A 15,732-nucleotide genomic window follows, 5' to 3' on the forward strand; every position below is an offset into this window, starting at 1 on the left:
TAAAGCTGCAGTTTTATCTATTCCCACTTCCTCTCTCGGCTTTCCAGCAGCAAGATAAATGTTCCTGCGACAAACCTTGTTAGGCTCTGGCACTGGTCAGACAAATAATGATCCAAATAGACCAGACGGCACATGGTTTCTCTCTCAATATACTTCAACTTTATTTATAAAGAAATTTGGAATACAGTAACAGCTTTCTTTTTCAGCTTTGGTTAAGAAAAGAGCATACAGACATTGCATGACAAACAGCACCCAGGCTAGTAATAAATAACACACCACAGCTTTCATAACGGAGAGCCAGAGCCAGTGACTGAGCAACTGGCTGTGTCAACCATATTGGCTCCACTGTAGCGTGTTGCTAAGTTTCAGCTGATTTTGTGAGAAGCGGCGCATTCCTGTTCCTTTCCCTCGGTATTGTGCACTCTCTGATCAGAGACTCATTGATGACAGACAGACTCACACTTTGCTTTTTTTCACTTGTTCAGCACGAGCCTCACAAAGCCTATTTTTGGGCATTACTTAGTTTTTAAAATGCTATTCTTTATTAGCATAGTTCTAAGAGGGTTAGCGGGTGTTAGTGCATATTTACAGCAAACAATTCTGATGAAAAGGCAGCAGTATTTCTCTCATCGTACAATCAGGCAAATCTCTTTAAATTGCAGAATTGACAATGATTTGCAATTTGAACACAACATGTAAAAATCTCTTTGGATTATACTTGAAGTCTGCATGTGTGGCCTCTTTAGGCATCAGAGTTGAAAAACATTTTTCATAAAAAAAAAAAAAACATGTATATTTCTGATGTGTGATAACAGAAAGCAAATCACAAACACAAAAAAATTTGCTGAAACATGAATCTTTGGAAAATTGCAGTGGCTTGGAGAGTAATGGATTACATAAAGAACTTTTGCGGTCTCTTTACATTAAGTGGCCAACAACTTTTAAAAATAATATCAATAACTTTTAAAGGTCTTGTAGCTAATCAGATGACTCCAGCTTTACAAATGTCCCAATAATAACTCCTTCTGATGGCCAGTGATGTTCCTAATCTGGTCTGATTATCTGATCTAGCGTATGGGGACTACAGACATAGGAAAGATGTTGAAACAAATTTAGCTGGCAAAGGCTGCCACAACCACTATGTAGACAATGAGGAGAACAAAAGACCCGATACCGAGTCCCAGGGCCACATGGTTCAGTGTCCTGGCCATCCTGCTGCTCTGATCTGCCGCGTTCCGGTCCCCAGTGTGGTTGGCTTCACGAGCCTGAAAATGAGAACAAATATTAGGAGATAGACTGAAATGCTGTGGCAATAAAAGTGCACCACAATAATGGGAGGATTTTCCATAAAAGGAAATACAAAGATTGTTTTATTAACAAGACTATGTCAAAACATAGATTACACAACAATTAGTTCCGACCAAGTAATTTGATTGGACGAGAGGCATTAGATGAGTGCTGATATAGAGTGCAACAGCACTGGGACTTTTAAATACATGTGTTACAGGTGTTATATTAATTGTTCTATATTAACTGTCTTAGATTGTAACAAACTCTGCAAAAATGAAAACATTTTCAGAAATTGAATTAAATGCTGTATGGTCGTCTGAAGAGAAGAAGCCTGAATACTTCAGCGCACATCTGAGGTAATGTGTAGACAAAGTAGCAAGCTAGTGTGCACTGTGCAGGTCAGGAAAATGATTATGTGTTGCTTAGCAACAGTCTAGTATCAGTCCAGTTGCGGAACTATTTGTGTTGGCGTTGCCAAATAAATGAAGAAATAAACAAACAAATCATAATCTGTTCTTACTTATTTAACTTATAGTTAAATGACTGAATGACTGAATCACAGCCATGCTGATATTCAGTACAACATCACTCCCTCTCGCGTGATATTGCTTAAATAAGGCTGGACCTTGTATGGTCAGTGTGTGAAAATGAGGACGTAGTTGAAAACTGTTGTGGAACCGCTGTAAACAACTGACATCATCGCGTCCTATTTGCATTCTGCCTTGTGTCAGCTAGTTTCAGCCTTTTATCATTTTGCTTCTCTCCTACTCTCTGTGCTAGTATATACAGTATTTTAATACAGCAGAATTCACAATAAAGCTGTTGTTATTTACATGTTTTTCTGTTTCTGTGGTCAGACAATGGGACAAGTTTCAAATAGTGACTGAAATGCGGCCCATTAAAACTGCATGTTTACCCTTTCCAAGCTGCTGCTCTGTTGCTGCTAAAATTCTAATTTTATAACCACAACATCAAGAACTATTAATTAAAGACAAAGACTATACAGTGACTTTGTCTATATTTACTTTTAAAATGATCACTCAGAGAGAAATTTAGGAGCAACAGAATATCTTTCGTATTTTGTGTTTCACAGTCTCTGTCTGTTATGGAAATTGAATGAAAATCATCACTAATAAACACACAAAACACAGTGGTAGATGATGATGATGAAAAATATTCTACAATATAGTGAAATTTTCACTTACACAAGCAGAGTGACAGCAGAGATTCCCCCAAACAACAGTTTTATATTACACCATTCAAGAGAACAACGAAACCTCTGTCCTATCGGCTTAGCTGACACTAACCCATGACAGATCTATAGCCAATATCTTTAAGCACTTGTCCCCTATGGAGTACCCCCATACTGACACATACCAAAGAATACTTGCACATACAGCAATATAATTACCAGTAATACTATAAAATGAATACAAAATATTATAAAAAATTATAACCTCACAATAGAAAAATAAACATATTCCTCCATATTCTATAGAATGACGTCCTAGCATGGATAAAATGCTAACTCATAATTACAGATATTATATAAGGATGTTATGTAAGGATCTTTTCATGGTCTTATGTAAAATATTTATAAAGTATCTGTGGCTCCATCCTCACAGCAATGCATTATTTACATAGGATATTGTCCCAATCCACTGTCCTTTACCATTTAAATGCAGCTAGAGTAAGATTTTCTTTATTTTATTTTAATGCCGTCTAGACTAGTAGATGTTTTAGCTCATTTGACCTGTATATATTTTAAGAATTAAATAATAAATAACATAACGTCTGACTGTCTGATGTATGAACAACTTTTGCATCATCTCAAATGTTAAAGAAAGCTAAAGCCAGAAGAGGGTTAGCCTAGCTTAGCATAAAGACTTTGAAGCATGAGCACAGGCCAAGGCTGGCTCTGTCCAAAGGTAACAACTCACTCTTGATAACAATACTAACAATAACAATAAAAAGTTAATTAGTGAGTTGCAGAGGTGCTGGTGGGCAGATTTTTTTTTTTTTTTTTTACCTTTGGACAGAGCAAGGCTGTTTAACCCTGCTTTTGGTTTTTTATGCTAAAGTAATGGTCTCCTGGCTGTAGCTTCATGGTAGCTTTGTTTGCAGACCCAAAAAGACATGCACGCACACACATACACGCACGAGCACACACACGCATTGAAGCAGAAAGATCCATGAATATTTCTGTTTCTGACCCTCTACGCACTGCTTAGAGGTCAGCTGTTGGACACTAGCCTGAGCTGGTTTCAGTGTCTTCTTAAGGGTTTTTTAACAGGGCAAGTACTTATAGGATCTTAAAGGATCATTTCATTTCAGAGGGAACCTTGCGACCACTATAACTGTTTGACAGTTGAATATCAGAGATTAAAAATATCTTTACATATGGTTCAAAGAGTGGTTGTGTTCAGTGATCTATGATGCTGTACTGTTTGCTGTAAAACAACTGTACTCTTTTAAGATGCAAGTCACATTACTCAAACTACAACTATTACAATGAGTCAAAGAGGAAAACAAAACCATCTGAAAAGCTTCACCGCCGTTGTGAATCCTATGAGCAGTGCACCTTCATCAATCAAAGACTAATTCTAGGAAGTGAAAGGTAATTTACAACTGTCTATAAAACCAGCTGTACAGTTATACTGAGTGGCTTAGCTCTTAAAAGCCATTATCACAGATGAGCATGTGTGTAATCTTTATAATTTCCCCTCTACACCAAAGTAGCTGAAATCTGACAGCAGTCAGAAACAGCCCAACTCTGCTCTAGTTTAAAATATGTATGCCACATTTTATCAAGTAAATTCTCCACTGAATGCTATAATTAGTACCAAATTACATAATTTTTTATAGGGGACTTATGGTAATTATTAGAAAAAATATGCATAACTCCCTTTAACAGGGAATTCAAGGGAAGAGAGACAACAGCAGAATTGCTGCTTGGATGCATCTTTATACCCTGCTAGCCAGTGTCCCTAAATTGTATTATACAGATTGATGTGCTATTGCTTAAATTGTATTTGATGCTTATTGGTCCAGCCCTCTTGTTGCTGCTCTGGCAGCCTGTCTATCTTCATTCCTGTGAGTGGCTCTGTCTGGTTGCCAGTCTGCCTGTGTGTGGTTTTCTGTCTTCTTCCTGTTCATAAAATCAGCCTGAGTGACTGTGAAGAGCAAAGAGAGGGGGCTGATATTTGTGAGAAAGTTGCACCAAGCAAAACTGAATAGAGCTGACAGAAGAGAAGATGCAGCAGATATCAAAGCCTGCTGGGCCTTTCTCACATACAAGAAGACAAAAAAGTCATGGTTGCAGAATAGTCCAGCCTGTTAACTCAACGTGGCAAAATTCAGTGCTGGATATCAGCACTGATACCCTTATTTGATTCAATTCACAAATTCCAGAGGTTCACTTTGTGTACAGACAAGGCAGAAAGTCAAAGGCTGCTCGCTAATTCCTCCGCACTGTTCATATTGACAACACATCAGCCTGATGTCTGCAGACAGCTGCTAGCTGTTCTCTGTTAGCTCTCCGGCAGGGACACACTGAATAAAATAGAGCCCATACACTGCTGGTCAACAAACAGAGCTCAGATCAGTGTGCAGAGCTTTTCTCAGTCTGTTCAGTCAGTTCGATCTCTGGATTTGCTTCAAAATGTCCAGAGTCGATTGACCATCCTGAACCACAACAGTCCCCCTGTGGCAGATCCACATATAGACTGTAATTATCAATTTATGGGACTGTCATGACTCAATGTGGCCTTATGTAAGCCAGCTATCATCCATGTTACTCTTTAACTTCAATTAACATTTTTGTGTACGTTGTAAGAACTTGTTAACCACTTGTTAACTTGTTAACCACTGCATACACATAATATTTAGGATGGATGTAGATGTTTACTGAGAAAATGAGACTGATTTTAGATTAATTGGAAAATTGACCTTTTTTACACAGGTCTTGTAAAATTTCTGTCACACTCACTGCAACTCTGTCTGTCTGTCATTCACTCCACACTTTCAACATCACTTTAACCATTTGCTGGAACATTCCATGATACCTCTGCAAAACATCCCCCACCCCTAACCTTCACTCCCATGGTGACCACACACTCAACTCTGAGCCTCTGATTGGCTGATGGCAAAATCAAAGGGGGAAATGCATTCTACTCTGTGACACTGCTGTCTGTACCTCTGGTTGAAACACATGTACCTGTTTTCATACTAAAGACAGTTATACACAGATGCAGAAACACAGGCTGTGTGTTCTGTGGATAGTTCTTAGCTAACCACGGCCCAAGTGCTGTTGTTTACGTAGCCTGAACAGGCGTCGCCTCTAGGCTATCGTCTATTTCAGGGACGCCTGCCTTTTCAGAGTGAGCTCTGTGTGATTTTTAACTTCAAAGGTCCATTAGGCTGGTCTTTAAAATGCCCCATCTGGGATTCATTACAGTCTGGTTTTCTATGCTGAGGCCCACCCGAGGGCACCAGCTTGTGCCTGGTACTTGCCCTCAAAAGAAAAAACACACTACATGTTGTTTACATGTTGCTGAGACTCTGGATGTATTGAAACATTGACTGTGGCAGACCAGGCATCACAGTGACTCATTGCTGGGATGAGCGGGTTGCTTGTTTCAATTTAAAGCTGCACCAATAAATATTTTTGTAGTCATAATGGATCGAATTACTATATGTAATGTAGAAGGGGTCGCACGCAGTGATTAACTCTCGAAATATTATGACCTGACTATGGAGCCTTTCAGTGTGTGTGCACCTAATGACACATAGTTAGCAACTAGAGAGTGAACATCGTGGAGCATTTAGCAGCCAATAATTAATATTGGATGTAAATTCACTAGGACACAAATCAAAATCCAGTATTAAGTCCATGTCATGAATTCTAGTGTTGTTCAATATCTGCTTAATATGTAAATAGGCGACTGTATGCTGATACGACAGCCATAAATTCTCTGTACTCTGGTAAAGCAATCTAAGTACATGACTGTAAGTGTTGAGTGTTACTCACTGGCAGTCGTCAAGCTTACATAACTTACATGTTAACCCAGGTTAGAAGTCAGTCTAAAGCTACATTTATAAATTCATGTGAGTTTTAACTTGGTGAAATGCTCAGATGTGAGTGAGGTGTGTGTGGTTACTCTGCTCTGCACACTCCTAAACCTCAAACACACATGATAAAGATAAGCAATGCCATCCTGTTGCAGTTAGGCAGTAAGTCATACTGAACTGGGGAAACCCTGTCAAACAAATATTTACATTAACTGTGGTCACGGTGTGTTTATTCAGTATTTCACCGTACCTTCAACTCCAACACAAAATACATATGTTTATATTTGAATACATGAAGGTCAATCAAGATCAGGAGACTTTGCTTTAGCTTACATTTTACTCAACGCCTGTTGTGTTGTGTCGGTGTACTGTATGCCATTTCCCTTACAGCACCCCATGCTACAGAGTTCATAATGACCTTTCAACCATATTGTTTGGCGGGCAACAGGTGTTTGCCTTCATGTTGTTCTCAGTGGTTTAACATGTAGCTGGCTCCACTGGGACTTTAATCTCTAAAACTGGCAGTGTAACTTGATGCTATGCTCTAGAACAACAATGCTTTCTTTAATGTCAGTGACAGTTAGCTGGGTAGTTTTACATGGCTCTGTTCAATCTCTCATCCAGAGTGCACCTTCCAGGGTGAATTATGAAATCACATCACATCAAAAAAATCTGAGGAATGAAAAGTTGATGATGGACAAGCTTTGCCAGTAAACTTAGTCTGGTCCCTCAGATCAGCAGGGAGCTTTCACATGTTCATTCATGGTAAATTGGTTGGTTGTTATGAATAGTGTGGTATGTTAAGAAGAGCAAGAGGAAATTATCTCATGCTTTGAAAATGGTGACATGTTTAGTGGTTAAATTACAACTACAGTGCAACAATTGCCTGCCTTGAAGGCCATGATTGGGGGTTAGAATCTGAGTTTGTTATTACATTTGTGTAATAAGCATTAATGCAATGTTGCTGGAACTACACAAGCCTGTAGGCATGTGTGTGTGTGTACACAGTGACAATATTGTAAATGGAAGTGGTTCTTGGCGGTAAAAGAAAAATCTTTTTCAAAATAAAATTATTATTTCAAATGTGAATTATTTCATCTATAATGCGTGATTAGCTATTTTCCTACACTTGTCGATGATAGATGTTGTTATTGTAGTAGCAGAGGGTTCTGCAGAAGGACAGGAAGTACTAATAATGGCTTCACAATGTAAGGACCCCTTCCAGTTACTGCCTGGATGTTCATCCACTGTCAATAAGAGCTAAGCTGTGAGGAAAAGCTGATGTTTTGGGAAACAAAGAAACGTTTGATGACATTGCCATAGAAGCGAGGAGAGGCTTGGCACTAGACAGAGAGAGAGAGAAAGAGAGCGAGAGAGAGAGAGACAGAAAGAGAGAGAGACAGCACTGATGTCTGACCCTGACAAAAGTATCACTTGTCTAGATACTCCAGTGTTCAGCTTTGCAACTCTCAAAGTCTCATCCCGAGTCCAACAGAAAGCAATTCTCATTTTCTAGACATTCACAAAAGAGTATATTGTTTTTCTCAGCAGTAAGATGAAGACTGTGGATTTGAAATCAACATTACTTTTGCTTCCTAATAGACTGAGGCACTTTTGCTCTCTTGTCCATAGTGGCTAAAATGCCAGAGAGAGAATGTTAAGTGGGACAGATTCCAGCAGTAAGCTCTGTATCTCTCCAACTCTGCCTTCTCCTTGTCTCATATTTCCACTTTATCTCATTGCCCTCTCTGCCTCCTTTCCTGTTTAGCTTTCCAACTATAATCTCCCAAGCATGCATTCACACAGTTTGACATGCACCCAACCCCAAAAATGGCTCTCTTAAATGATCTCCCATAAACTGTCACCTCGGACTCTCTCTTTCTGTCCCTCTTTCCTTCTTCACTCCTAATCTCAAAGTCTTTGTCGCTCTCTCTCTCTCTCTCTCTGTCTCTCTCTCTCATCGCTTCCCCTCTGTGTGTGTCTGAATCTCTCCAGGCTCCATCTCCCCCCGGTTCAACCAGCTCCCTCATAATGCAGCCACTTTACAGAATAATGGAGACACAAACCACACCCATCAAATTATACAAAACGACTCAGTAGAGCACGACCAAGCACATTTTCCTCTCCCTCCTCTCTGCCACTATTTATCTTTCATTTATCATTTCCATACTGACAGACAGATTAGATCCTCATGACTATGTGTTGGCCACCATTCATACTACTAACAGATACATTACATTTGACTGAAACTATTGAGTAAAACAGAAAAGTCAGTGTCTGTGAGTAGAACTGCAGTGAAGACAGAACTGCAAAGTCTGGCGAATATCATGTAATGTCATACATATGTAAATATTACATAGTGAAAAATAAATTTCCATGAGCAACAAAGACAGATATTTGATAACAGAAAAAAAAGGGGGAAATGGCTGCCTGCCTCATTTGCTCATTTGGTCACACACTGTGAGAGAATTTATATGAAGTTATATGAACAGAATGAGACGATGAAGCTCCAACAACCAAAAGTTTCAGAGTACTGTGTTTCTGTTTCTGAAGGGAAATTCCAACACCAGTGTTTGTGCGTTTTCAGATTTTCCTCACACTTGGCTTGGCATATATATGTGTTTGACTGGGAGTGGGCTCATTCGACTCAGAGAATGAGAGTGGGTGACTTTACTGTTTGCCAGACACATTACTGAGACAAAGGAATGGGCTGAACGAGTGACAGAGAAATATAACAGCGACAGGAAAAAACAAGAGGCAGAAGTCAACATTTGTATGTAAGTCTGACTCTCAGGAAACACAACAGGAACATAACACCGGGCTACACTGAGAATCAACTTTTCAACAAAGCGGAATTCAATGATGATTACAGCGTTAACCCCCTAGATCCTTGTATTTCCCTGGAAGACACAAGAAATAAACTCCCCTTTTCCAAGGAGAAGTACCAGTGGAAACCCAGGATTTTAAGCCTGTGTGCTTGTGTCTTTGTGCACCATTGTGTTTACACACTGAGGACAAATGTTCATATGGAAACACCTTCTCCTATAACATCATTAATGCTACCGCACAACTGTTGTCTAATGACATTCCCGTCAGCCTCTGCTGTACTTTGTTAACATGCAACTTTAGCAAATGTTGTCGAACCAATACGAACCATTAACATAATATGGTGAACCTGACAAATATTACCTGCTAAAATTTAACATGCTGACATTATCAATGTGATCATGTTAGCATGTTTAGCATACAGCCTCCCAGGTTGCTGTTCTAACTAAAAACATAACCACATAATGTAATAAATAAGAAAAAATACCATCAGAAAATAAGATTTCATGATTAATTATATCAATTCTGTGTTCCTTAGATAACAAATGTTTCAACGCAAGTGTTAAATATCAACCTTTTTATTGGTATACTTTTCCATGACACCTGTTATGATAACCTAAAGCTTTACTAACTCCCAACCAAAACAATGAGATCCTCCAGTCTCCCAGGAGCTACTGACTCATAAGCGCTGAGGTAGATTACAGTTTACAGTGTTAGTCTTATCTACTGACCGCCACTCAGAGGTGTTTAAATGCTTCATGGAAATGACAATCTGTTACAGCTGTGCAGACAACAGCCAAGTTGTTACAGTATGTACACCGCTTTACCCAGCTACTTTTTATTGCTCTTGTCCCCAGGCGACCAAATGACCAACTGCAAATATAATTTAGTTATCCCCATTACTGCTGTGCCGTGCATTGAATGAGTGGAAGAAGCTATTTCAAAATGTGATACAAATGAACTTCAGAAATACACTTTGGTCACTTTGGTAACAAAATACAATAAATCTGTTAAGCTGACATTTCACTGTCCTATTTAGTGATTTATTTCTTGAGGGCACATCAGGCTAAAATACCTCAGATAAGTAACTCTGGGACTCTCATGCATGTTTTTTTTCAATGCTGCTCTGCTTACCATTCAAGCAGCTACAATCTCACAAAGAGGATGTCCAAAGGAATGGGACTGTTCTTGATCTGGGAATTGTTTCCATGTGTGCATTTCAGTCTCCTCTTCCAACATATGACTCTACAAGGTAATGTTATGGTGGATCTTGCAAAGGTTATTTCATATCAAAAGTACACTTGTTAAGACATGTCCACAGAGAGCCATTAAGCAAGATGATAAGACGGATGTTACAGGACAGGACTGGAAGATAGAGGTCTGCTTGGGGAAGATACTATAAAGGGACCTGGATCATATCTGAAAAGTACGCAGGAAATCATTTCATTGCACAACCCAAAAAGCATGTGATTTGCTGTAGAGGAACAACACCAGGGTTCAGGTTAAATAACTGTTGACTAACTGTAGAAAAAAAAGGAAGCTCAGAAACAACAATCTGTTTGATTAAGTCACAGTGGGTTTTTTCCACTAGGTTTTAACGCAACTTAGCTAAAGTTTAAGTTCTGTTTTTAACCTTTTGGGGGACATGTTTGATCTTGTTTTGTCTGTTCCACAGCCACGACTTCAGGAGCCATTAAAGATTCGGATTTTGGAGTTAAACATCATATAATTCTGTGAAAGTCCCTGTACTGAGCTGCAATGATGCATGTAGCAGCACTGTGCACTCACACTGTGGGATCTTCATTATGACTACATCTCCAAAAGATATGATGTTCATGTTAATGTAATGCAGGAAACCACACCAACATCCATTAGCAACACTAATACCAGTAATTTTCAGCTATCATTAAAGCTGGTGATATGAATTCAAGGTCTTTTAATACGACCCTTTTTAAGGTTCACTTGATCTAAATTACAATAAAGAAAAAATTGCCAAACAATGACAAACAAAGCTAACACATGAATCCGACTAATCATTTCATTCCAGCTTTTGGTATTTGATAGTCTTTGAAAACTATGGACACATAGCCCTGCATCTGGTGATATCTACCACTGCAGATAGTTTTGGTTTATTTGCACATGTTTTCTGAGAGCTGAGATATCTGCCTCCACCCAATACAACAGAGGGGAGAAGAATTTCTGCTGTGATGGTCACAGGTTCCGTTGGATAACAGAATTTACTGTTTTTGTGAGGATTAGTATTGTGTAATTTTGGTGAACCATCCCGTTAAGCCCCGCCAGAATATAAACATTTTTACATCTATAAGGGTCATTTAGACCCTCCGTTAAACAACGTCATGACTTCACTAAATGTGAAATACATAAGTGAACAATTAGTTGTAAAATAAAATATAAAAAAAAAAATAGCTGTGGGTAAAATCGTTTTTTTAATGTTATGAGGAACTTTGTGACGATGATTCACTTTAATAGAAATCTTCTGACAAAGTATTTCAACCCTTTTCAACCAAATGACAAAATCGTGTTTCTGCTTTTCAGAATCATAACTCAAACCAGAATGCACAGACCACATACACACACTGCAAAAGGTTCCTGGGGTTAAAGGACTCTCAGTTAAACTTCCCTTTACACAAAGAGACGGTGACTAAAACAGCTTTTTATCTCTTAAGGAATATTGCCAAATTATGGCTGTTCCTATCCCCTAAGTTTAGTTTACGTTATGATTAACTTAGTTTGGTTTATCTTTCCCTGCATCAGGGTGGAGTCAGCTCAGTCCTGTGCTGTAAGAGCCTTGAAAGCAGAAGCTAAAATATTCTATTTCTATTGATGCAGACTGACATGTCATGTGTGTTGTTTTCAACTGTTAAATACTTGATGCTAAAGTCTAAAAATAGAATTAAACATCTGCTGCTATAGAAGCTGTTGGTCAGCAGTTCATACCCTGACATACACACAGCCTGAACACAATGTAATACACTGACTTTAGGAGCAAACAAAGTACCTCATTATATGGTTAAGTATTTACAGCCTGCATGCATGTGTATAAACATACAGGCCTTCAGGAAAATATCATCTGCCTAGTTTCACATTTTTTTTTTGCAAGCAGCAAATGACTTAGCAAAATGTACAGTATGTTTTTTGCAGTGTACAATTCAAACCATACAAAAAATTACTTTATCAAAGCCGTTTTCTGGCAACTTTAAAGCTTCAAAGTAGTCTACTTTCCATGTGCGAGTAACTCTTTAAATGTTTTAGATTTGGCTTTTAACTAGTTTAAAAAACGTGTAGGAAGTCACAAAGGAGTTTTTCCACTCTGAACTTTTAAGATCGACCTCATGGAAACAATCAACCAACTTTTGTGTACTTTCTCGACACCATACAATTCCTGTGATTCACAGTGTGAAAACTAACTCATTAACTTTTTGAAATACGTCACGAAACGAAAACACATGACTGCCAGTAAACTGAAGAATCAGTCCTCTCTCAAGTATTAAAACTATGTTCCATGTCATACTGATAAACTATTCATGTTTTTGCTCAACTCTGGATTGGAGTTTAACAATACATAGCAGTCATTTTTTTGTATTGAATAATTCATTTCCACCACTGTAATTACTTTGGAGAGGAGGAAATAAATAATAAAGTCCAAACAGACAAAAACTAAGCCTAAAAAATCCATGTCCATGCCAAACAGTAAAGTCAAAAATCTCTGTCTCTAAGTCTAGATTGTTATCATGTAATAAAAGCTGACAGAGTGAGTGGGATCCTATGGCAATTAAAAATATATAACTCAGGGCAGGGGACCTCTGAGCTAACACACCATTCAGGACCACCAAATGTCTTTGTCAGTTTTTTGTTGCCATCATGTGCCATCTCTTGCTTACCTCCACTTCCTTCAGCTACTCATTTCAGACGCAATAATAACAAAAATACATATTCACCTTTTGACTAAGACTTTCCATTTATTACATTATCTGGTCTGCAGCTATAATACATTAATACCACTGTGGCAGAGACAATACAAGCTCATCGCTAAACTATTCTTTAGCTGAGTGGAGGGCACGGTTTTATTACTAGAACAAAGTAATTTGATAACTGCTACTGCAACTTTCTTTCCATCTTTGCACTAATTCATTTGGTGGCAGTAACAGCTTTTGGCTCCTCTAATTTTGTGGTGACCCACTGTCTTCAGAGTAGTTTGATTTTTTGGTCAGCACTCATTTTTGATTTTGGTTTTTGTTTGTAAATTTGTGATACAGGTTGTTTTTCTTTATTAGTATGAATGTATTTTTCTCAGCTGTGGGGTGAACTCTAGAGTCACAAATTTTCAGAATTAATTGACTCAGATCTGCGTTTGTGGTGAAAAAAATTTTGTTTGATGTATCGGTTTGTGAAGAATTTACGCTCACTTTATTACGAATACCTGTACACTTGTTTATTTGTGCTATTATCCAATCAGCCAATCATGTGACAGCAGTCCAACGCATAACGTCATGCAGCTACAGGTCAGGAGTATTAGTTTGCTGTTTCTGATGAAGTGCTTGGTGAGCGACTCAAACTCACTATGATGGAGTAGATGAGGGCAGCAATTCCAAGAGGCAGGCAGCAGCACAGCATGGTGAAGATGGAGTAGCACAGGTAGTCGTTCACAGGTTCAGTCAGCGGGCCTCGAGTCACGTACACTGTGGGCTGGACAGTGACGGTGGCCGGCTGTGCTGGGTACTGCTGCTGACCCATGGGAAACGGCTCTCCATATCCTGCACCCCCATAAGGTGGAGGAGGTCCGAAGCCCTGCAGACGACATACATGAAACACAACTCACTTTCAGGTGAAAGAGGATGTCAGTAAAAAGTCTGTGTGTGTTTGTGTGTGTGTGTATGTGTGTGTGTGTGAGTGTGTGTGTGTGTGTGTGTGGTGGTGGTGGTGGTGGTGGTGGTGTGTGTGTGTGTGTGTGTGAAAACAATTGCATGGTAAAATGGCAAAAGCGAAACTGTGTAACTAGCTTAAATGTACACCTGTGCTTTTCCTTTTTTGATAAGTTCATTTCATGCAAACGTTTTTATTGCACTCAAACTTTCATCCACCCACACAAGATACATTACATTTACTTACTTTTTACTTTATTTATATGAGGAAACCTTGTGTATGTGTTTTACTGATTATTTTTACAACGTAAATGACAAAAACTAGAACTTCAAAAAGACCTTTTAACCTAAACCGACTAAATAGCCCTGGTAAGGTAAACTCCCATCGGTGTTTTCACTTAAAAAAGATGTTGCTTGGGATATGTAATTTGCTTACAGAGGAAGTGAGAGGTTTAACAGTTTTTATTTTTACCACAAAGGTACAAAATGTTTTTTTTTTTCTTTTAGTTTTTAGGTCACAGTGGTGATTTGGTACAGGCTTACATCAAACATACCATTATTCGTGTAAAATCAATTTCTTTATTAGTGCTGAGTTTTATTGTATCTTGATGGGATCCAAGTTCACAGGTCTTTAATTAATAATCTACAGACTAATTTATTCCGTGTGAGCCGGACAAGCGTATCTAAATACCTACAACCCCTCTAAGATAATAACAAATGTCACCATGTACTTCAGTAAAAACCGTAACCGCTTCTAAAATATATTTTAATGATAATTACATCGGTAAATAAAAGGGGTGCAGTTCAAACTCTATGGAAGAAAACTGCGTTAAAAGTGACATCGGCTTGCTGTCGTGTTCAGCAGGGTTGAGATTTTGTAAAAGAAAAAATACTTTTCCGTTAATTAATGGGTTTTTAAAGCCATATAATTACTACTAATTTACATTAGTCTTTATTTGTGATGTTGGGAAGCTTACCTGCATCTGTGTCGGGTATGCCGCGCCGGTGTGAGGGTACCCCGGGTAGGGGTTGTCAAAGTAGGCCGGAGGTGGCACCTGGCCCATGGAGGACTTCTCATCACCGTATTCCTGTGGAGGAGCGCTCGCAGATTTACCGGGGTCCATAATAATAAACCTCGGTCTCTACTTCCCTTTAGAAGAAAAAAAAACTCCCTGGTTCACGTTTATCAGTCTGAAGTGTTTGATGGTGAATTCCAGCTACAGACATCCAAGTTTTCTCCAAGTTCGATCAAATTTTCTTATTAGAGTCAAGTGACGCAGAAGAAATAGGAAACTCGACGTCGCTACTTTCAAATTAAAAGCACGATTGTCATTGACCCAAGAGCGAAATTTCATGAATATACTGTAGGCTTCTGAAGCTATATTATGTCGTAAAATCAGATGAAAATGGATGTCATAGACTAGATAAGAGCTATATAAGTGCAAGTCCATTTACCAATTACCATATAATGTTCTATGAACATCAGTGTGGGATTCATCTTGGTAAACAAAATACAAGAAGTCTAATAAATATCAAAGAAAAAAAATCAAAGCACTGATTTTGCAGAAATGTAATTGCCACAATTACTATCATCTTCCTTATTAAAACAGACTATTTGATATATCTAATATAATCTGTAAATTTACCGTTACCCTTGTAATTA

The 15,732-nt window shown here is 38.5% G+C and overlaps 1 protein-coding gene across 1 annotated transcript; it reads right to left on the bottom strand.

The window, feature by feature from the left end:
* Window positions 1–140: 140 nt before the first annotated feature.
* Window positions 141–15,336, bottom strand: LOC111227839 (proline-rich transmembrane protein 1-like). The gene is made up of 3 exons (XM_022753563.1): window positions 15,047–15,336; window positions 13,768–13,995; window positions 141–1,265 (listed from the first exon to the last, which is right to left on the bottom strand). The coding sequence occupies exons 1-3, from the start codon at window positions 15,191–15,193 to the stop codon at window positions 1,113–1,115; spliced, it is 528 nt and encodes a 175-aa protein (XP_022609284.1). The 5' UTR covers window positions 15,194–15,336; the 3' UTR covers window positions 141–1,112.
* Between the last annotated feature and the right edge of the window lie 396 nt (window positions 15,337–15,732).

This window comes from Seriola dumerili, unplaced genomic scaffold, assembly GCF_002260705.1.
Source record: "Seriola dumerili isolate Sdu_G_001 unplaced genomic scaffold, Sdu_1.0 BDQW01000191.1, whole genome shotgun sequence".
Taxonomy (NCBI): Eukaryota; Metazoa; Chordata; class Actinopteri; order Carangiformes; family Carangidae; genus Seriola; species Seriola dumerili.

Bases quoted from the DNA above. Each gene is read 5' to 3' on its own strand.
- LOC111227839 (XM_022753563.1), bottom strand. From the start codon at position 15,193: ATGGACCCCGGTAAATCTGCGAGCGCTCCTCCACAGGAATACGGTGAT. The intron at 13,996-15,046 runs GTAAGCTTCCCA...TGTCGTCTGCAG, and splicing joins CATACCCGACACAGATGCAG to GGCTTCGGACCTCCTCCACC. The intron at 1,266-13,767 runs GTGAGTTTGAGT...TCTCATTTTCAG, and splicing joins CCCTCATCTACTCCATCATA to GCTCGTGAAGCCAACCACAC.